Raw genomic sequence first — 23,458 nt, forward strand, 5'->3', positions numbered from 1 at the left:
TAAAAAAATAGTTGCTTCACTCACCTTTCCAGATTTTGCACAACACCCCCTTTTAATGGTTACACAATTCCAATTGTTATCTGTAAAGAACTGTAAAGAACACTATGGGCAGCCAACACCTCATAAAGCTAACCAAATTGTGAAATATCTAAAATGCAACTTTGATCTAAACATAATAGATTACATAAACTAAACAAAAACAAAAATATATTGAAGTTCTTGGCTCATTTTTCACATATGTATTTTAAAATTTTGTTTATACTTTCAGGAAGAAAAAATTAGAAAATAAAGTGAAAAAGCTTGAAGGTAATTTAGTCTTTATTTTTGTGGGGTGATGTTTCATGATTATAACACAAATGTATAATTGGCAGAAGATATTTAAATATACAAAAAGAGATTTTGGCCATAAAATTGAACTTGCTTCTCAAACTGTCATCTCATCTTCATCCCTGTAAACTAGGTAAATATATTTCATGCAATGCCATGCACTATAATCAGGGTTAAAGCATCCATTTACTAATCTTTATCCATTGTCTTAATTATCAACGTTAATAAAAGAAAAAGATGGAAAACTAAAAAGCTCTTATATTCTTCTGGGAAAAGAAAGTGGAACGTTATCTCTGCATTGTCGCTGTGGCAAAAAACTGAAACATTGCCATAGATAGCTGCAAGGATAAATGTTTCCAACCTAGTTCTTCCTTCTTTATTTTAAATTGAAAAAGTAGATATGAAATAAGATGGGATTCGCTGTAACCCAGTGTGTCCCAAATCTGGGTAAATTATCCAAAATTAGATAAAAAGTATTTTTTTTCTTTAATGACATGAACCAGTTATCCAAACACAACAAAAATATTTAAATTAATTTAAAGTGTTATACATTCATTGAGCAAAAAAACATTTCTGATAAATGGTTTTGGGTAATGAAGGAAAAAGTTTGGAAAACACTCCTTTAACCTGTATGTAAGGGAATAACTTTAAATATCTAGAAGTCATAAAATAAATCTTTGTGGAGTTCTTGGTATTCTCTAAACTTGGTTGTTTGCTTGCAGACATTTCATTACCCGATTAACTAACATCATCAATGTAAGTGTGGGATTTGCTCCCTGTTTATACACAGTAACTTACCCTGCTAGTGTCCTGTCTTGCCCTGCCAACAATACCCTAATCAAGGTACAAGCAGGAAAACCATACTCCCGTCAAAAGGGTTTAAGAGTAGGAGATCAGGTGATGCACCCCTTAAAAGATAGATGGCAGCAGCAGGAACTGCCAAGGCAATGCCCTAACAGATAGGGTGAAGCCAAGGTGTGAAGAAGGTTTCTGGGTGATGAGGTTTGAAAAGGTCCAGTTGTGTGGTTCAGCCAAGCCACTGTGGTCAGTAATTTCAATTTGGATTATCCATGGTGATCCAGTACAGAGTCCAAGAATGCAAGAACCTAACTGCTTTTTCTCTGATACATATTTGGGAAGCGTCATTACTTTTATGTGGAAACAGATTGCAATATTTGCAGAATTGAAATTAATAATTGTTAGTAATTAATTTTGTGTATATGTCAGCAGACATTAACACCAAGTTCTTGATCCATTTACTTGTAATTAAGCTCTATTCACTGAGTCTCTCAAGGCAATTCTATACATATCTGCTTGAAAATTAAGGAGAAAACTAAGACTGTTTAACTATCAAATTCCATTTATGCTATTGAGAAACCACAGGGTGCTTGAGATTGGACAACTAACACCTAGTTGCCTGAATACAGGTAGTTTTTGCTTACTGACTGCTCATTCAGCCATCGTTAGTTATGACTGTCCTGAAAAAGGAAGTTTTATGACCAGTCCTTAAACTTGTGGCCATTGTCATGTCCCCATGATCAGGTGATTGCAATTCAGGCACTTGGCAACCATCACAGCTGGCTTCCAACAAGCAAAGTCATTGGGGAAACCAGCAGGAATTCACAGATCATAGTTACATGAGGTTGCATTTAATGACTGCAGTGATTTGCTTAACAATAACAGCCAGTAGGTCAGGCCTAGTCACATGATGCTTGCTTTACAACCGCATCACTTCACAACAGAGTTGCCAGTCCCAATTGTGATCAGAATATATTTGCATATTTGAGTTATATTTTAATGAATTTGATTAGGCGATGAACATGAATAATTTCTGCAGAAATGTGAATATGCATATTGCATTCTGAAAATATATAGTGTAATCATTATGACCAATATTTGCATTTTATAGTCTGTCAAGAAACCTTGAGGAAGTACTGATGTATAAGAAGCATCATTCTGGATATGCATTTTGCATATTTATCATATAACTTACTATATGAAAGCAATTTCTTTCAAATACTCTTATTCACTAAGAATCATTTTGGTTTGTGAGACCACCAAAAAGACACTCCAAGCACATGAAGTTTTTTTGTTTATACATTTGGAGAAAAGCTGTGGAACTGGTGTCTGCTGTTCATGTTTTACTGTGACTCTAACAAAGCAAAACTGTACACACATCCAGTGTGATGAAATCCTAATGAAATACATACTGGTACAGAGCTCAGTGTTGCAAACCCTGAATAAATATTAGAAGGCTAAACCAAACAGAAAGGTACTAACATCCAAGTGCACTGATAGATTCGTGCCATAATTTTGAATGCTATCTGTGTTGTTTAATGCATTTTTATTACTTTGTTTCCTTAAATGAAGAAGCTGCAGCAAAGCACAGTCAGGAATTTAAGCAACTGAAAGCAGAGAAGAAAGTACTTGAGAAGGAATTGAAGAAAGCACAGGTAACTTTTTAAAGCAATAATATATAGTTTTCCTTAAAAAAAAAAAAAGACTAAAGTTTGTAGTATTGTTAAATTGTAAGTAGTCACCTAACATGACAGGGGTATTTAATGTGTTCTAAGATAAGGAATGAATGTTATCAGGAGTCATTTGAGACATAAGAAAGTTTTGTGCTCTCTTGGGCACAATTCCCACAACTGAAAGACACCTTCCATTGCTCCTCACATTTGTATCAGACATGCGTATTATTTTAATAAGTTTACTAATGCAAAAAGGGGACGGAAACTGCAGAACTGAACTGTTCGATTTATAGCTTCTCCAGTGTGGCAACAGAAATGGCATCTGCAGAAATGATGTTTATTCCAACTAACTCTGATGATAATGGTAATATTTGAAAAAAAATCCAGGATGCATGATATCTTTGTATAGAGGGGAGAGGTTTGCTCCAACCACAGTACATTTGCCTTAACTTTAGATGGGCAAAGAAAGAGGCAAAATACATGTCAATCTAGAGGGAGGTAGTAGCAAAGACTATTGTTTAACCATTTAACAATTGAAGAATAAATTGTTCTAAAGTGGATGTTTCTAATTTGACATTATGCATGTAAAGTAGCATTCTTGAACACGATGTTTCTCAGATATGTTACGATTATAACTCCCAGAATTCCTTCCCAGCATATCTCATTGGCATTCTGGTGGAAATTCTGAGAAGTATATTTCAAAGGCATCTGGAAGACTGACAAAGACCACTTTGATGTTTTTAGTAGTGAACAGAAAAACAAAATCAGACATCTTTTTCAGTGTCACTACTGCAGATTGTGTACATCCATTAATTTAAATTGTTTTTCTTCCCTTTTTGGTTAATAGGAAAAGATTGATGGCTTCCCTAACAGAAAGCAAAAAAAAGGTGACTTCTCATAATTTGTATCTGTTTTGGATGGGGGAGGAAATATTTTACTTGGATTCACAGTTTAATTTTTAATCTGATATATCTGGTTCTCTTTCTTCTCAGTGTTGAAAAATGCAGAGACCCAGAGTGAGAGTGAGAATTTAGTAGCAAATGTGGACAAAGGTTGGTATATGTAAGTCTTGCATATATTGTCGTAGATTATTCTTCTGTTCTTTGGTAACTGGTATAATTGGTTTATTCAGTAGAAGGCTCTGATGCTTTGGTATGTATGGATTGTCAGGTTTCAGTTAGGGGTATGACTATATATCTAGGATCTCCAGACACTTAACCCCATATTTAGGACACGGTCTCTTTATCACAGACATGATGAAACCATACACACACAGAGAGATGATTTGCTCAGTTCCCAGAAGACAAATCTTTCTGATCTACAATGTGAATGCTAGAGCTTTTCCTTCCACATTTCAAAGTCAGTGGTTCTTCTGATGACCCAGTGGAAATCATCTAATCTATGATGATGTTGTGGTTCTCTTTAGCATGGGAACCATTGGTTCCTGCCTGGCCAGGAGGACCACAAATTGGAGATTTTCCAAAGGCTACAAAAGATTTATTGATGTAATATTTATTCTGTGTTCCACCAAAGTTAAAATTACTGAAACGTTGAGGGTGAGTCCCGAAGGTGCTTTTTCAAGAGGCAACTGGATTTCCTTGTTTTTCTTTGAAAGACATTTTGCTTCTCATCCAAGAAGCTTCTTCATTTTCTTGGATGAGGAAGAAATGTCTTCAATTTCTGAAGAAGCTTCCTGGATGAGAAGTGAAATGTCTTCAAAGAAAAACAAGGAAGTCCAGTTGCCTTTTGAAAAAGCCATTTTGGGACAACCGTGACCTGGATGACTGAGAATCTCCAAAGACATTGAGAGTGAGATGCAGGATAAAGAGGCTGTCTCACTGTTCACCTAAAAGCCAGAGCAGAAATGTACAGATTGTAAAGATAATGAAGAGTTAAAAGCATTGGAACAGAAAGAAGACTCGGTACTTTACCCCATTTTTTTGGGCGGGACCCAGGTTGATGGTAGAAAACTGGAAGGTACAGTAAATAACAAGCATGACAAAGGAGCAAATTTCGGAGATTGGTTATGAAGCTAGTGGAGAAATTTGAGAAGGAAGAATGTAAGGAAGTGGCAGATAAAAATTATTTGGTATTTTAGGAATGAAATCATTGGTCCTATCAACTTTTCCCACAAAATCGGTTATTTGAGATTATTAATAAGTGACAATGTGATAATTATGCTGAACTTTTTCTGTTTGAATTTAACACAATTAAAAAAATGTCTGCGAGAGGCAGCCATCTTTAGAATTCATTAAAAATAATAACACTATTTAAAGATTAATTTCTTACCATTTATAAGTACAAATCATTATCCTTGAAAGCAAACACGTAAAAGCTGGTAGTTTTTTAAAAATTCTCCCAGCTCATCTACCAAAAGAAGTATATTTTATGCACATGATAACATCTGAGAAGGAAAATGAAGGAAAATGTGTTCTTTCAAAGGCTTTCCTGCTTGGTCAACTTAATGTGATCTTTTTTTCCTTATCCCAGGTGATATGGTTTAAATTTATGTATTTTTTATATGCAGATAGTATAGAACAAATTTTGAATGCTAAGAAAAAAATCAGGTTAAATTTTTTTATTTTATTTCATTTCTGGGTTCATTATTTAGTTAATGAAGGGACTAGCCAAAATTACAAGGAAATGATGCAATTTAAATTGACGTGCTTGACTTCTTGGTATTGTTTATCATACCAATAGCCTGAATTCTCCAAGGAGATACAAAACTCAGGAGACTTGTAGAGAAGGAAAAAGAGCCTTATGACTTAACACTTAGATAAAATCAAAATATATACAGGAATATATATTTATATATACATATGTATAATTGAATTCTGATTTTGTTTAAATATTTATGTTGATCTCTATTTTGGACTTATCTAGGATTCCTTAATTAATTATGTATTCCACAAACATAGATCTGTATTCCATGATGCTACTGGAAATCTCTTATTTCTTATAGCCATCTTCATTGCTGATTAAACTGTTTAAAAGAAAAACAATATTTTATTTGTGACAATGATTTTTATATCTCCATCAATTATGCATGCAAGACAGTTCAGTAGAAAGAACTCAGCGGGGTCCAGGATATCTGTGATTTTCCATTCTTTTTGTTAATGTGTTGTACTTTAGGCCTTGGGCTTTGACTTTTTGATGACCAACACCTTTTTTTTTCAAACTTTGCTAAAAATTAGCTTTCTGAATTGTGTATATTCTACACATATGCTCCTTGTTTGGTGTATGTACTGTATATCTTAACATTGTGGAGATATGCTTCATTTTTTTGTTTAGAAACACAACACAATTATCCACCTGAATTTTTCTTTTTATCAGTGTCTTGGATTGCATATATACCATGTCCCAGTACATCAAACCACATGTAAACATTATAATGATGTGGATTTCTGTTACAGAAAAAATTAAATTTCTGTTGGAAGAACTCTGGCAGTGTATAGAAAACTCTACAGGAAAAAAGCAGATCAACAAACGTGAACACGCAATAGGTGAGGTCAAATACCAGTGCTTTAAAGGAAATTTAATGTTTTGAAAAAAAAAACTTCTCATATTTTAATAAGAGTAAGTAACATACATGCTTTCCCCCCCCCCCCTCTCTAATTGCTGGTTTTCCTGCACCTTCAGAAACACATAGAAAGATAAGTAAGTATTTTCCAAATTTATTTATTATTAATTAAAGAAACCTATATAGCTTCCCAACTTGCTTAGAGTGAGAGACTAAAATGCAATATTCTTCCTATTCACTTGTACATTTGTTTATCTGGGGGGGGAGGGGGGTTGCCTGTGTCTGCCCTGCTTCTGTCTTCCATTCTTCCTCTCCAACCTACTCACCTTTGTGTTTTGTTCTTTCTATGTATTTGCTGTCAGCCTTGTATGTGTGCCAGCCTTGTGTATCTTTGTCTGATAGCATTGTAATCTGCTCATCTGTGTTTCTTTGTCTGAAAGAGAAAAGCAGAGATAAACAATCAGACAACATGGCCACCCTCCCTTAAGAATGTGGAATTATGCCAAGATACTTTTTGAACATGCCATATATACCCCTATAGCTATCAATGCTTAAGAAATATCAGCACTTACACTCTCTTCCTTGTCATTTCTGGGAGAAACAATCATATTAAGGGATTTCGTCCTACTTGGTTGGAGTTCTTTTGATCTATGGAGACAGAACTCTGGAGTAGAGAGAATAATATTGTGTATCCTCAAGCTCGATCTCTGCAGAAATGAAATTTTATTTTGTTTATGGTCAAAAATGCCTCTTTGCTCAAAGGAGGGATGTTTTCAGGTGAGCTTGTATACTGCAGTAGCTTTATAGTGTGGTAGCACTTTAATGTGTGCACATATTAACACGAGGCAGGCTCCCCAGGGTGAGAGGAATGGGCAGTCCTTTCATTTTTCTTCACAAGAGTAACCTGTGAAAAATGAAAGAGTTTATTTGGAGACATCACACAAATGTTTCTCCCTACAGGTGACACTAACCTAATCTACTAATCTACTCCTATATATAATTCCCTCTTGGAAGTTGAAGGGAAGGGAAATGTGTTTTGGCTAACATCTAACAACTGGCACAAATCATTTTGAAAAGTATATTTTTGCTACCCTAAACTTCCAGGGAATGGAAATAAAATACATCAAAGGTTTTTTTTTTTTTTTGGTTTTTTTTTGTCTTATAGAAAGAGGGCAAAATCCTGAAAAAGTGAAGAAATCTGAAAGAGCATGGCTATCAGAGCCCTCTACAATGCGAACTTCTCCAACATCACTGAAGATACAGGTGGACAAAAAAATTGCTGGAAATAGTCACCTGATAGAAAACAAATTTATGGAGACTACTAAAACGAACAACGGTGGTATTTCTGATGAAGACAGGTGTCTAGATGGTTTTTCTGAGGCAGATTTTGCAACAAATAACATGGATCTTCTCAACAAGGAGCAGGAAGAATTTGGTGAAAGTCTGCGAGATGTTTTGAAATGGATTAGGCCTCTTCCTCCTCTTCTGTCACCTATACAGTTTTCACCTGCTACTACTCCGGTAAATTCCAAAAAGGGATTAAAATTAAATATTTTATTTATTTAACTTCAGAAATTACTGTATTTTTAGGAGTATAAGGCGCACCTTTTTCCCCCCTAAAAGGGGGTGAAAATTTATACACCGAATGTAGCCCCACCCACCCACTGGCCCCCACCCTTTGGCCTCTGCCTCACAGCATTTACCTCCTTGCAAGCAAGCAGCAAGAAAAAACAGCTCCTTTCAGCTTCAGCATAGCCTAATTAGAACAAGTTGATTGGATCGGCCTCCCGACTCTCAGCTGATTTGCTCTCAGCTGTTTTGCACAGGGCTCTGCTGCTTGCTGCAAAGAGGTAAATTGCTGGAGCAGATTTTTTTTTCCTTGTGCTAATCAAGCTATGCTGAAAACGAAAATGAAAGTAAAGCAGGCTGTTTGCTGTTGCTGCAAAGAGGCAAAATTGCTCAGAGGCAGAGGGAGATTTCTTTTTCTTCTTTTCCTCACCAAAAAAGGTAGGTGTATCTTATACTCCGGTGCGTCTTATACTCCGAAAAATATGGTATGTCAAGACTGTTCTGGCTGGAGGTAACTTTTTGGCCAAAAGTAATATGAAAAAGACATTGATGTTTGTGATGATCTTCTAGCCAGCAGTTATTTCTGGTAAAGAAGCTTTATAAGTTTCAAGAATGAACTTCTTTCTTGGGGGGAGGGGGGGACTCTTTCAAAGATAAGAATTTCAGAATTTGAATAGATACTTTTTTTCTGTAGAGATAGTGATGAAATTGATGCAACAGAATTAGTGCATGTGGAACAAAATATATTTCAGTTACAAGATTTGCAACTATCCGAACAAAATTTGTTGACGTGTGACTAGATTGTTCCAGAGAACTCCAGAATGTTCCTCTTCTCTATGGACTCTGCTGAAATTATTCCATATTATGTTATTCTGGAGGCAGATCATATTTTCCAAAATAAAATGATGTTCATCAGAAATGATTTAAAGTATTTTGGACACAATATTCCGGATGAAATAAGCCTGTTCCAGTGCCATATCAGCCCAAAATACTTCTAAGGATTTCTGATATTTAAGCAATATGTTTTTCAGGCTAATTTTTGTAACAACTATATACATTATTAATTAGTACATTAATATTTACATTTTTCTCTTCTAAGGACACTTTATTTGGAGACATCACAGACTCTAGTGATGATGAAATGGAGCAGAATGCGCAAACACTTGAAAATATTATAGAAGAATATGAGGACAAACCAGCATCTAAAACTTTGCATTTGACAGAATTTTGCTCACAAGTTTTAAAAAACAGCAGTGTAAAGACTCATCTACAGGAATCACATGAAAGATCGAAAAAATTAGAAAATGAAGAATCGGTGCTGTCATCTGACTCTATGCTCAGAACATCAGAGTACTTTCATGAGAACAATACTAAATCAAAGACTGAAGAAAAACACCTAAAAGAAGACTCTGACTTTGAACTAATACACACAGCCCCTGAAACAATATCTCCCACTACAGAGAAACTCAGTGAAAAAATGGTTAGCAAAATCGGACATGTGCTGGAAGAGACTAATGATTTCATTCAAAAGGAGGAAAAGAAAAGGTTAATTGAAACAAAAGAAGATGATTGGGGTCAGGGACCCAAAGGCAGTGAAGAACAGCAAACCAAAGAACCTATTTCAGCTGCTGAAAACACACCAGTGACTTCTAAAAATTTGAAGGATCCTTCTAATGATAAAGAAGGAAAAGTCATGGAAAGTGTTTTTGAGGACCTGCAGACAGAATCTTACTCAGGAAAAGCAAGCCTACTATGTGAAAAGCATACTGAACATATAACAGTAAAAGGACAAAATGCGGCAGCTGAAAGAAATAATGAACCATTAATGGAGGGAAAAAAGAATGTCAGTAATTCTGAATTCCTCCCTGAAACAAATCTTAGTGAAAGAGTTGAGCGATCAAGTGCCAGCATAACGTGTATGGAATCTATTGAAAAGAATATTAATTCTTTGGAAACTTCTAATAAACCTCATTCTGTAGTGGAGATAGGCAACCAACAAAATGGAAGCGAGGTAAATGGAAACAATGTGCAAGCTGATGTATTGAGATCAAATTCAGATATTGCAACATTATCTGAGGTTTTGAAGCAATCATATCATGGCGGCAAAATAGTTGAGGCCATGAATGTTAGGTCCAGAAAAAATGTGTCTGATGGAGCTAATGAGGGGACAAAGTTAGAAGATACACTAAAGGAAAAACATCTACAATTAGAATGGTTACTTGATGAAAAAACATGTATTAAATCAACACAGGAGGAATTAACTTGCAAAAGCAGTACCAACAAGTTACCAACCCAAGCATCTTCTCCTGAAGACTCTTTGTTGAAATCTGAGGGATTTACTGAAGCAAATCAAGTATCCCTTGAAGTACACAATGTCACTGAAAGTGCTTCTCAAATGGGACAAGTTGAAAATGCAAACATTATACCCAAGAACATGTCCAAAGTAGAAAGCATTGGGAGTAGTTTAAACAGTTACATGGAAGACTTAAATCCGCTAAGAAAAAGGCTTATGAAGCTAAAGTATGAATCAAGGAAACTCACTGAAGTGGGAACTATACAATCCCTTAAAGTAGGATTAAGTGAAAAAGATTCACCTAGTTTGATGCATAGGCATTCACAAATTGAAAAAAATAGCTCAATGTTTATAAATGAACTACCTGATACAAAAAAGTATGCCATGGAAGAAAAAGGGCTGAATTATTATTGTTCTGCATCAAATGAAGTAGCTTCAGTACAGAACATGAGCAGTGATACAGTTCAACCGATGCAAAATACATCACAGAGAAAAAATGGAGAAATTGAATCAGCCTTATCTGTTGTTATGACAGCTGATTCTGAAGCAAATATAGAATCTATGGGTGTTGCTGTTCCCTCTCCTGACAATGAAAATGGTGATCACATTGATCCACATAATTCTGAGGAAAATTGGAAGAATAAAAAGTCAAAAACTATTGAATCAGAGGCAGATAAGATGTTGAATCTGAGAGATATAAACTGGGATTACCACAATCCTAGTAATAAGAAAGATAAAATGGATTTTGAGCAAGATAAAAATGATGGCACTTTCAACAAGCCCCAGGCATCAGTTACTCTTGAAAGTTGCAGTAAAGACAACTCTAAAATGCTGTCTTCTGATAGATATTGTCCAAACAATATTAACAGTGTAGATACTTCTACAAAAAACAAATTGCTTCTAAATCATGGGGAACTTCTTATTCCCAGGGATAAGAATTTAAACATGTGGTCAAGAAATGATCCTGTAAAAAATATCAATGAAAAAACAGCTAAGGATGCAGATACTGTATCGAGTACTGAAATAAGGTCTAGAGGAATAGATGAAGTAAGTATGTTAGAAAATTCTGTTTCAGTGGGGAAATCCTCTGACTCCGATTCATCAGAAGAAGAATTTTATCCGTTAAGAAAAGTGAATTGTACAAAAACACATCCAGGATGTGCAGTATCCAGAGTCATACCTTGTTCAATCAAAAACAGTGAAGCTAGTCTTCCACCCAGTACGACTTCTTCAGATGGTGTCAGACATGAGATGTTCTCTGTGGTCACAATAGAGGAATGCTCAAAAGATAAAAAAGCTGAAGTGGGTGATACTGACTTCTCTGTAAATGAAGTGATTAAAAAGACATGGGAACATTCATATGCATCAGTATGGCCCTGCACGAATGAGAACACAACCTTAAAAATAGAAACCACCTCTGCAATAGAAAAGTTAGAAGAAAAGCAAACAGAAGAAAATGTTCCAACAATTACTTTATTGCCAAGTCAGGATTTATCTAACAAGAAAACGATCTCTGGGGAGTCCTCTATGAATGATCTAGATGTTAATGATGATACAGCTGTACTACATACAAAATACCCTGTTGATAGGGAAGTCCACTCTGACTTACTTGTAGAAAAATCCAACATGGAATTAAAAAGGAGCGTTTCCACTTCAGAATCCAGCTCAGATATAGACCAAAGTTACATCATGGCTTGTCATATTGATGATGGCAGTGATATATCCCATAGCAAGAGTCATGATATAAATAAAGGAAGTATTGCATCTAAGACCAACAGGACATCAATATCACCTATCTCTGAGTCTCCCACTTCTAATAATAAACTACAAAAAGTGCTATCAGAAAAATTGGAACCACCGGTTCCTTCTGCAAAGAATAGAGTAGAACAAACATTCAACTCTTCAGACCTTGTCATGATTAAAGCACAGGAAGATATTACTGATAGTGATGATACCCATCTCCAGACCATATCTATCTGTAAGAGAAAAAAGAAAAAACAGCCTGTCCTACCAGCTGAAACCATTCTAGCCAATGTAGATACTTCTACACAAACTATGTATTATCCAAAAACTTTAACAAAAATTATGCAAGAGATGGGTCCACCATTACCTCCATTACTTCCACCTTTGCTAGCTACCCCTCCAAGAAGTGTTCAGCGCAGTTCCCCTGTAGCATCAATTTCAAGCCACTCTTCCTTACCATCTCCACTTGATGAATTGATTTCTCCTTTACATAAAACCCCACTTCCTCCTCTAACGTCAACACTGTCAGAGATCCCAAAACACAAATCATCATCATCATCATCATCCACTTTATCACCCTCTGAAATTTCAGTAGGTCAGAGAAGTTTATCGTCCCCTCTTCGGTTTTGTTCCAGCACTCCTAAACATGCCCTTCCTGTTCCAGGTAGACTGCCTTCATCTACACCTAGCAATTCTGTTCCACCTGTGCCTCAGGAAAATTCAGTGAAAATTTTGGACAGTATGTATCCAGAATTATCTGCTCGGGCAAGAACACTCAATATCCTGAAAGGTAACATTCAGTTTAATAGGTCATCTTCTCTAGATGGGAAGGGTAGCCATCAAATCAGTGGCTTTAAAGCAATTGCTTCCCCATCAACTGCTTTTGTGAAAACAAGGATCAGATTTAAATCTGATCCAGAGAAGCTGCTCTCCAATGTGAATGAGACTGGGAAAAGGAAGTTGCCATCTGTGACCATGTCAAAGAATGTCAAAAGACCATGTTTAGAGAGCAGCAGATCATCAACACTGAACCCCTGCTCAGAAGAGCGCTCCGATGGTGACCAACAGTGCATTCCTGATGGTGACACTCTGGACAATGGGAATGCTATTAAGTCAACAGAAAACTGTAATTCAGAATCACTTTTGGAAATGGAGAAAACAGAGGATCCTAATACGTCGGCTGTAACTGTAGCATTGGAAAAAGTTTCTGAAGCTTGTTTTGACCTAATGCCTGTTATTCGTAGCCGAGTTCTTGTTGGTAATACATCAAAGATTCCAATAATGAGAGATGAAGAGAAAGAAGTTGTTTATGAACTTGCTGTTGAAAAGAAGGTCAGCTTTATATAGATATATAACATGTTTTCATTTATTAAAAGAAATAGTGAAAAAAACCTTTCTGGAATAATACTTAGAGCCTTAGTCCTGCTAGAAGAGGCATTTAAGAGCTGTTTTGATGATGTATTTGATTTTTGATTTCTAATTGTCTAAAGATAAGTATCATTCAGTGAATGATATGGAGATTTTTTAAAAATCAATCATAGCTACTATGGATAGGTATTTAGGTCCCAAAGGCGCTTTTTCAAAAGGCAACTGGACTTTGTTTTTTTTGAAGACGTTTCTTTGAGGAAGCTTCTTGGATGAGAAGTGAAACATCTTCAAGGGAAAAGTCCAGTTGCCTTTCAACAAAGCATCTTTGGGACAATCATGACCTGGATGATTGAGAATCTCCATAGACATAGATGTTTAGGAGTTTTGCCTAAACAAACATTTCTCCTTCTCTTATTACTGTCTCAGAGAATCTATGGGTTGAGGTCCTAATTCCAACATTAGGATTAAATTGTCACTTACCTTTTTAAGTACTATAAAATTAAATAGCGTATTTCCTTGGAAGTGAAGTGATAGATGTCCTCATAAATACAATGTGCATTAAAGAGTGCTATGCAGAGCAGTTTTCCATCCATGTAAATTTCAGTTAGAGAAAGGAAGTGCTTTGCTTAAAAATCCCTATCCCTCCTTTGAATATTTGTCCTCCTTTTGGCTATATCACATATATCAAAGGTTGACCTGTCCTATTGTTTGAGATCTACTGGGTAATCCAAAGGTCAAGTACCTTGGTGTAGGTTACTGTTTTAAAGATCTTAATTTGTTTAACTTTTAATTTGTGCTGCTATATAGACCTTTAGAATGTATTTTGCATGTATTCCATATTATTTAGGCGGCAGGACTACAGTTGTGTGATTAGGCATATGTGAAACGTTTTCTAGAGAATCCCAAAGGTGCTTTTTTCCAAGAAACAACTGGACTTGCTTTGTTTTTCCTTGAAGATATTTCGCTTCTCATCCAAGAAGCTTGTTCAGAATTGTAATCTAGCTTGGTCTTTTCTGAAAAGCAGTGACTTTTCAATCCGCCAGGCAGAAATCACTTCTAACTGGAAATTTTTGGCAATGAATCGTCCAGAGCACCTCTCTGAGGAAGATGGGCGGTTAAGAAGTGTGAAATAACAATCAATCAATCTTTTCCATATGTTTATACAATACTACTAAGATGTGGCCTTCCCCAGAACCATCTCTCTTTTTTCATCCAATTGTGTGCAGCACAAATTGCATAAGATTTGAACCAAATCATCCGGAAAGGGCTAAATTTTTTATAATCAAAGATTTTATATAAAAACAAAAATTAGAAGCTAAAGATCATAATGGGAATAGGAAATAATACAATAATAGTCACTAGGTAGACATGGGCAAACTTCCGGGGTATCATTTTGAGGGCTTGGGGTATTTTTAGGTGCATTGATCTTGAGCTTGAATTAAGGTTTGCCCAGGGTTTTTTTTTTTTTTCCCTTTGGGAAATCACAGTGCCTTTTCTCAGTTGTTTGCCATAGTTTCTGAGAGCTGCAGGTAAAGGTTTTAAAGGGTCAAACAGTGGCACAATTTGTAAGTAGAACTAGGACACCAGTTGACTTGATAGGAACCAACTGTTGTTGAATTGCTACTTAGCTCAGCCTATCAGACTTCCCGGTATAAATAATATATCTTAGTCAATCAACCGTTCAAAAAACGTTTTACAATGGTACTATCAATGTGATAACTGAGTTTTTAGCAATTTTCAGAGAGTTATTAACCAATTTCTGAAAGAAAATAATTGATGACCTAAAACTGACTCAAGAAAAGGATGCAGTTTTGGAGAACTATAGTGAAAATCACAGTACAGTGTCAGATATTTTATTGATTCAGTGCCACCTGACTTTCATGGATGATATCTTTCCACAAATGGATGATTTTAAAGTTGCCTCCAGCAATATACAGAATATAACTTTGAACCTTTTCAATTAAAATACTTTTTTATCTTTAGTGCCATGAGAAAATAGAAATAGGAAGCACCAATTGCTACCAGTATATTTGAAAATCATGATACTGTAGTTGATAAAGGCAAAAGAAGAGGACTAGCGAATTCTGCTTATTTAAGACCCTTACATAACCATAGATAGCTCTCACTCAGTTGACACTGGATCTAAGTAAAAAAGTAGGAGAAAAGTCTAAGCAATAGATTCTTCTGTACTGTATTTAATGAGAGATACAAAAGGACAGTGCAGTGCTTTGGATTCAAAAGGGAAAAGTTGCTATGGAGCCCGAGGGACATTTATGTAGCATCTGTCAAGAATTCTTTACAGCAGCTGTATCTTCTCAGCATTGAGGCTATTCTTCCTTGTTCTTGTATTGATAAATTGCTAGTTCTGAAGATCATTGCTGTATCTATTCATTTTACTATTGCTTTCTCATTATGTTGACTCTTTGAAATTCAAAAGCAAATATTGTTTTGCTTTTATAGTCCTTGGCTGAGCCAGCTTTACAGACTATTCTAAATAAGCTGAAAAAGCAGAAGACGTCCTTGGGCCACAATTATATTCAGTCCCTCTGCAGGATCTATGTTGGAATATGCCATCAGCTTGGAGACTTAGAAAAAGCACGTCTCTTCTGCTACACTCTACTTAAAGAAGGTAGAGTATAACTTACAGTTTATATGTTGTCATAAACTACCAAGTAACTAGAAGATTCAGAAGCATACCAATTAGATAACCATTGCAGAGGACTAAAAAACTCCTGTGAATAATACTCTAACTTTATCCCTCACAAGGATCCAGTTTACTGCTTCAGAATATTTGACTGGCATTCATTTAAAACATTCTCAACCCTGAACTATATTTTTCAGGCAGGAACAGTCTGTGATCCTGCTCTAATTGCAAACTATTGGGTTGGAATAATTTCCTACCTTTCTTCTGCTGTATTGTTATGGGAAGCTATTCTTGAGGCCATTCAGAGGTCCAAACTGAGGCACCAGCTTTTATTTATTTTAATTATTTAAATCTGGATGAGCAACCCTTGGTGAGTTTTATTTTTTAAAGAAATGTTCAGGTTTTGACTGCCATAGGGATAGTTGCTGGTGACTGCAAAGGATGGAGCTGGAATTTTGGCCTTTATTAAAATGTTTCATGATCATAGGGGAGAGGATTCAAATACAGTATTTTTCAGAGTATAAGACGTACCTTTTCCCCCCAAAAAAGAGGGTGAAAATCTGGGTGCATCTTATACTCCGAATGTAGCCCTGCTCAGCTTCTCAAACAGAAGTTTCAGAGGCTGAAAAAAGCATCAGAAATGAAGCTTCAGAAAAGAAGCCCCCAAACAGAGCTTCAGAGGCTTTTCTTCTAAACCTCTGTTTCAGAGGCAAGAAAAAAAGCAAAAAAAAATAAGGCACAGAGCTCACAACCAAGGAACCTGTTGCTAAAATTCACCTCTGGGAACAGCTGATTAAGGGTATTCCAGCCGATCCACCTGCCAATCAGCTTTTTTCTTATTTTCCTCCCCAAAAACTAAGATGCGTCTTATACTCCGAAAAATACGGTATTTGCAGTGTTTAACTCACTTTATCTCTTATTTTAATAAAATGGGTTTGTCAAAAAAAAAAAAAAGCAGTTTGACTGGAATGCTTTAGAGATCACAACCATTGCACTAACGGCTACAGATTACCCAGTTCTCTTTTAAACTCTCAGTTTTATATTATCATTGAAGGTAAGGATGGCTGGCTGCCAACAATGTGAGCAGAACCATTTCTCTTTGAGAGAGAGGATGCACTGCCCCATTTTGTGGCAGACATCATTTGTATCATTATTATACTATTAAATATTTTTATCCTGCCTTTTATATGTAACCCAAGATGGCAAATGTACCTAGTACTTCTCCCCCAGTTTTTTTCTTCACAGCAACAGCCCTGTGAGGTAACTTTTATGCCTAAGGGAGGTCTAGAACTCGCAGTCTCCTGATATTAAGGAGCTTGCCCCTGCTCAATTGGGAAGTCATTTTTCTCCCTTTTACTTTAATTTTTCTTTCTCCCTTCCAGATTTCCCAAGGTCTGACCAGTTGATATTGTTTATTGCAAACATATGGAGTGAAGTGTTCTCCTCTGAAAGTGTGATCAACAAAGCAATCCAGTTAGTAACTAGACAGCGTGCAAAAGGAGATGTGTTGAAATGCCTGAAAACCTACCTCAATTGGGAAGAGGTACAAATATTTGATGTTTTCTTTGTGTGTAATCAAAGGACAGACTCCACATTGATTTCTTAGTGATTATGTAAGATCAGGACCACATTTGATTTATCTTTTAAGATACAAAGGGCAATGTTGCATACTTCTTTGATGATCTGTTGCTCAAATGCTGGTTTCTAAAAAGTAATATGAATGGACTTATCCCCCTAAATTAGAAATGCAGATTTGATCTTGGCCAAAGCAGTTATCTCTATAGTACTTAATTTATTTCTTTTACAGTTTTTTTTGTATTATTGTTTGTTGGGAGATTTTTACATATTTTCCAAAGGAAACAAGCATTTTTTATCTCCTGGATCAGAATTCCCCAAAAGTACTTCCATATATTTTTCTGTCATAGAAATTTAATTTAAGCTAAATTCATTATTTTTATTGTCTTCTTTTCCCTTAGAATGCACCAGTAGATATTAGCATGATGATCTCCAGTCTACTTTGGGCAATACAGTTGTGTCCACAAATGGAATTTCAGCTGAGTGAAAAATATGGAGAAGACCTGAAAGAGAATACATGGCAATATGTGTTTGCAATTGACCTCTTATGCTCATATCAAAAGTGGTGCTGGACCCATGATAATATCATAAGGTATCATGTTTAATTTCATATTTCTATATACAGTATGACTCCAGAGCAGTGTTTTCAAATTTAGCAGCTTTAAAATGTGTTAGCTCCCAGAATTCCCCGTTCACTTATCTCCATGGCCATTTTTCCATCTGTGGCAGCCAAGCAGCTGGTCCAGCTGTGGTAGCCAAGATGCCAGCCTTTTTATTGATGTCAAGATGTAGAAAGGGTTTGGAAGAATCTTCCCTTTATTGTGTACCTCAGTAATTCACTCCAGAGCTCAAGTGATAAATCCTGCAACTCCTCTTTCCCAGTCCTAACAATGGAAGACTATGTACCATTATTTCCCCCAAACAGTGTGAACGTCAGCCAGTGTAACTGATTGCATGTTAAAGGAAGGAATGGAATAGAGAGGCTTTCTAACATCTTAGCTCTGTATGGGAGAGAATAGATGCCTAACAGCAGTGAGGAAAAACTAAGGTGGGAAAGGCTTATTGTTTCCTGCTAGCTTGAAATTATCTCAAGCAAGAGCTTTTTGTCTTTCAGAAGAATTTGGCAGGCCATGCTAGCTTTGGACAAGAATGTGCCTATAATTCTCCATTTTCTTTCATAGCAAAGAGCTGTGGCCAATCATGGATAATTGGATAAAGAACAGGAATGGCAATGGAAGCATTTCCTCGTCTTCTAATATAATCATTGCCACCGTGCTGAGACTGATTGGTGAGCATGTAAGGTTTTCACTGCAGATATCAGGCTCTTCCCCTTTTATCTACACCTCCTTAGGCGAAGTGATGAAATATTGTAATCAGATGCTGATTTCTATAACCTTAATATAGTGTCTTAATATTAAGGAGTAGAGTTAATAGTCTTTTTTTTTCTATCTTTAATAATGACAGGATGGTCAGATTCCAAAGAGTGAATATATTAAAGTTTTCCTCACCTTTTTTAGTCACACCATTCTCCACCTTATTGCACCCAACAAATATATTTATAGTCTGACACTTCCATTCCCCCCATAATGCAAAGATGATAGAAGTTTTTCTCATTGAACTGAGGGATATCCAGGATGAGTGAACTCAGCATTCGTGCTCAGATTTGATACATGATACAAGTTCCATTTCTTCCCAACAAAAGTTCCACTTTTTTTTTAAAGGCAAACTAAGTGCAAAAAGCCCCTCATTTCTAGAACTCCTTTCTGCCAATTCCATTTTTTTTGGGTCTCCTTTTTTGCCTCTGACTTTCATAGCACCAAAAAGGAAGTATGTGCTCAGGAAAACATCTAAGGAGGAAAGCAAAGCAGGTCAGTCATGAGAGGAAAAGAAAGAAAGGAAGAAATAGACCCCCAATGGGTCTTCTGTGTTAGATTGCAGAACTGGCACACTATTAACTAACACACCTGTTTCCCTCCACTTTTCCTTGGTAGACTCATGGCCACATCAACACTTTATGAGCTGTAAATTATCAAGGAAAAAAACCTTGGAAATGGGAATTTTTTTAACAATACCATTTCAGCATCTCCCCATGTATGGTACCATGTGGGACATGAGCCCCCAACTGCAACCTATAGCAGTATAACTATGAGGCAAGTTGAGCAAATAATTGAGAAATAAATCTCAGTTACTTTTTTCTTTTGACACTTTGTAGGTTGTCTAGGACAAATAGGTCTGAGAGAAGGATTTTTTCCTGCTGTGGAAAATATCAGTTCTGTTATTGGAGTCTTTCTACAGCACGCAAAAGAAAAAGGTAATAATCACATATATTGTATGGTAGTTACAAAAATGAATTGTCTGTCAGCCATTCTGGTAAGTGATTTTTTTCTTTAAGTAAGAAGAATCGGAAAATGAGTTGGATTGGAATATACCAGTAGGGCTACACAAGAATCGTATAGCCTGCTTTGAAGCTAGATTCTCATCTACCCTCTGATGCAAGCAGCAAGGGTGGCAGGTGGCTTGTATCTATTTATTTCCTGTTCAGTAGTGTTGCTCAGAAAATTATGCCACTGTTACCTATGACATGAATACATATAAAATGTTCATTATAAAAAGAGCTACATTGAATTTGGTGGAGGGAGGACACTGTTCAAAATGGTAAAAGACAAGAAAAAGGCCAGCAGAGAAAATGAAAGAGAAATTAATATAGTGGGAGGCATTGGGGTAGGGAAATGAAAAAAAATTCTTTAAGCAAAATAAGAAATGGAACAATGTTGTAGGGAGGAGAAAAATGAAAAGCTGGATAAATAAATTAATTGACAGAGGATAAAGTGATGAAAATGCAAATAAGGACAGTGAAACCAACAGCAGCAGCAAATAGCTGGTTATTCCCAGAAGACTACTTGAGAGTGTTACTCAATCCCACAAGCTTGCTCCAACCAGGCAAGACAGCTCAGGTTGCCATGTTTCTCTCTGTCACTAAGCAGGGACCCAAAAAAGAAAAGCAAAAATAATCTAATTGAAAAATACAGGACACAAAGTGACAGCAAATATATCTGCTGAAACTGGTATGTATTTAGTTAGGAAATGTTCAGCAACAAAGGAAACACAATTGGATGTTGGGCTTAGAGAAGAAGGCTTAGCGCAAAGGGACACCTCTCCAAAATGGAGACTGAGCTTCAGCTGTAAAAAGTGGGGCAAAGAATCAAGCACATTAAAAATAAAATATATGTTTAATAGAAGTCTGCATGTGATTTACCTTATTAAAATCTGGAAAAATTCATATTTTCTAACCTGGAATGGGGCTTAAGGCCTCTCCACCCACCTCTGTTCCCAGTAAGATCCAAAGAACAAAGCCTCCAACAACGTATTTATTATTTATTTAACTTCAGTTTTTGCAAATGGAGTTTCTTACTAGAAGTATAAGATATAAGTTACAGTTTACAGTTTACTTTTATGTATTCCGATCCAGTTGGGATCCTTACTGGCTTTCTTGGTGTCAATTTTATTTATTTATTTAAAACATTTATATAGCCATCCATCTTACAACCAATTGTGAGTCGCTCCCAACCAAAAATATACACAACATAAAAAACATAATAAAACTGTAAAACTAATTACTTTTAAAACAGTAAAAACAACAAAAACTGTCCCCGAATCATAACGGTTTCTTCTCCCAGTGTTTGGGAGAAGAGCTTGGTCATCAAAGCCTTACAGAAGGTGTAGTATAATGTCCTTTATATCCACTCCTTCCCAAATGAAACTTCATGTGAAAGATTTCATTCCAGATTTCATTTCACACCAGGTATTTTGTATGTTTGCGTGTATTGCGTATATACCCCCCATGCTATGGCAATATCCACAGAGTTTACAAAGTTCTGTTTTTGGAACAAGGTGCAACTCCCTATTCCTTGCAGCACATTAAATTCCCATGCATATTAGAGACCCAGCTCTCGGAAGAGAAGTTGGACTTGAAGATCTTGAAAATTACAAGATGTCCATTCTGCAGTGAACGAGTAAAAGGTTGTCCTGAAGCACCTCATTCCACATCAGGCTTGAATGTCCCACAAGTCATAGGATAGTCCTATTTTGAACTCCTGGTAGCAGGACCAATATTATTTTAATGTTGCCACAGTGATTTAAAATTCCCTTTGGTCAAGGATATTATTGATTGTTATATTTCCATCTTTTCCAGATGTGGCCTGGGGTGTCCAGTTAGCAGCCGCATATGCACTCTTTGATTTGGGACCTAGCAATCCATCAAAAATCCTGGAGGCCATCCATGCATGGAAAGCAGTAAACACCATCAGTCTTCCCTCTGCTGTTCTAAATGGCATAAGTGAAGTCAATAGTCTACTAACATGCACAGAAGAACAGAAGATTGTTCATTAGCATAAGGTTTCCAGTAGAAAATGCAACTCCTCTGAAAGAAGTTTCTTCGAAGCAGAAGAGACTTTGAGGGACAGCAGAAAGTATGAATTCTTGCATAGGTGTATTCATAGCATCTTGGCCAACGTAGCCTGAAATAGGTTATGTTGCAAATGAGTGTGTCCTTAAATACTATCGTAGGAGAGAAACAGCAAATTGTCTTGTGTACTAGCTCTTTTTAAATCAGGGGAAAAAAAAAACATTTATGGAAATGGAAATGTTCTCTTAGATATGGTCTTCCAAATTGGGAGTCATAGGCCAAATGGTCTCCAAATTATCTTCATTGGAAATTAGTTGAAATCTTTTTTAAGTAAACTGGGTTTTTCTATTTGTCTATTGATTATGTTTAAGCATGCTAACTTCAGAGAATTGAATAAGTTTTTTTTTTGTTTTTTTTTTTTAAAAAGGCTGTTCCTAATAGTGTGAACATTCATCCCACTTCTTTCTTTAAACGGATTCTGTAAATCCCCTGTGTTTCAAAATTCTGCATATTTTCTTATTAGAAAATGACACTGGGACAAAAGAGAGATATTTGTGCCATGGGAAGTGATGTATCTCTCAAGTTTAACTACATTAAAATAGATTTGTTTCTACTGTAAATTTCTTAATCTAGACCAAATCATGACTTCAAAAAAAAAAAACTAGTGGTAACCCTCCTGCTTTTAATTATTTAAAGGAGGCATAATGTGTTTCCTGAAATATTTAACATCCACATTATATATAGAATATTGAGATGACTTCTCTATGAGAATTTGTATATATGTTATATTCAAATAATGTGTTTCACATTTCACGTTGTTCCAGTTTGGGAATTTTATTATCTGTATATAGAAATTGGAAAGAAAGACACTTGCACTGTTCAATGAAGTTTCACTTATTTTCACTTATATATAAAAATATAAACACTTTTTTTCTAATAAATATGGTTTGTGTCTTTCCTAGCTGCATAGTTTTCATGCCAAGTGTTGCTAATCCTAACTGCCAAAGCATCATAAAACTACTGTCAAAATTTGAATATAGGGAGAGAACATTTCCTTCTACCTGTGTATTAAAAAAGTATTATCTTTTTTGTCTTAATAAGTATTTCAGTAATTTATAGTGAGTTACTCAATCTTTGCTTTTCAATATACTTGAAGCATCTTATACCCAACCAATTATACATCTATCCAAAATATCTAAAAATAATAAAAAAAAAACATTAAGTTAAAACGAATCTGCACTGTGAATGTCAGCATCAAAACATTAATTAGCAAATGTCCCAAGTAATCATCTTTTAAATAAAACTATAGTGGGAAAATTGATCCTTTTTTAAAAAATAGGATTAGTAGCCGCATTTCAAATTAGTAGCCGCAGTAAATACCACTATGGGAGGGCTAAAACTTTGCCTTTATGAGAATCTCAAGATAGCCCATTGTGATTTATTCCTGATTCTGGAATGCTATATATGAAAAATAATAATAATAATTATTATTATTATTATTATTATTATTATTATTATTTTATTTCTATACCGCCCTTCTCCC

At 35.8% G+C, this 23,458-nt stretch overlaps 1 protein-coding gene across 1 annotated transcript in view; it reads left to right on the forward strand.

The window, feature by feature from the left end:
- The window catches only part of ICE1 (interactor of little elongation complex ELL subunit 1), a 38,701-nt gene extending 15,845 nt beyond the window's left edge, over window positions 1–22,856 (forward strand). Inside the window, exons 7-19 of the mRNA XM_070940789.1 lie at window positions 269–306; window positions 2,698–2,780; window positions 3,646–3,685; window positions 3,791–3,850; window positions 6,212–6,301; window positions 7,484–7,839; window positions 8,987–13,255; window positions 15,752–15,920; window positions 17,318–17,478; window positions 17,912–18,102; window positions 18,692–18,798; window positions 19,723–19,821; window positions 21,703–22,856. Of these exons, the coding sequence (XP_070796890.1) occupies window positions 269–306; window positions 2,698–2,780; window positions 3,646–3,685; window positions 3,791–3,850; window positions 6,212–6,301; window positions 7,484–7,839; window positions 8,987–13,255; window positions 15,752–15,920; window positions 17,318–17,478; window positions 17,912–18,102; window positions 18,692–18,798; window positions 19,723–19,821; window positions 21,703–21,899 (5,860 nt within the window). The 3' untranslated portion in view covers window positions 21,900–22,856. The remainder of the gene's footprint in view (window positions 1–268; window positions 307–2,697; window positions 2,781–3,645; window positions 3,686–3,790; window positions 3,851–6,211; window positions 6,302–7,483; window positions 7,840–8,986; window positions 13,256–15,751; window positions 15,921–17,317; window positions 17,479–17,911; window positions 18,103–18,691; window positions 18,799–19,722; window positions 19,822–21,702) is intronic.
- Window positions 22,857–23,458: the final 602 nt, after the last annotated feature.

This window comes from Pituophis catenifer, unplaced genomic scaffold (genome assembly GCF_029215685.1).
Source record: "Pituophis catenifer annectens isolate HBS135680 unplaced genomic scaffold, rPitCat1.0.hap2 SCAF_3, whole genome shotgun sequence".
Taxonomy (NCBI): Eukaryota; Metazoa; Chordata; class Lepidosauria; order Squamata; family Colubridae; genus Pituophis; species Pituophis catenifer.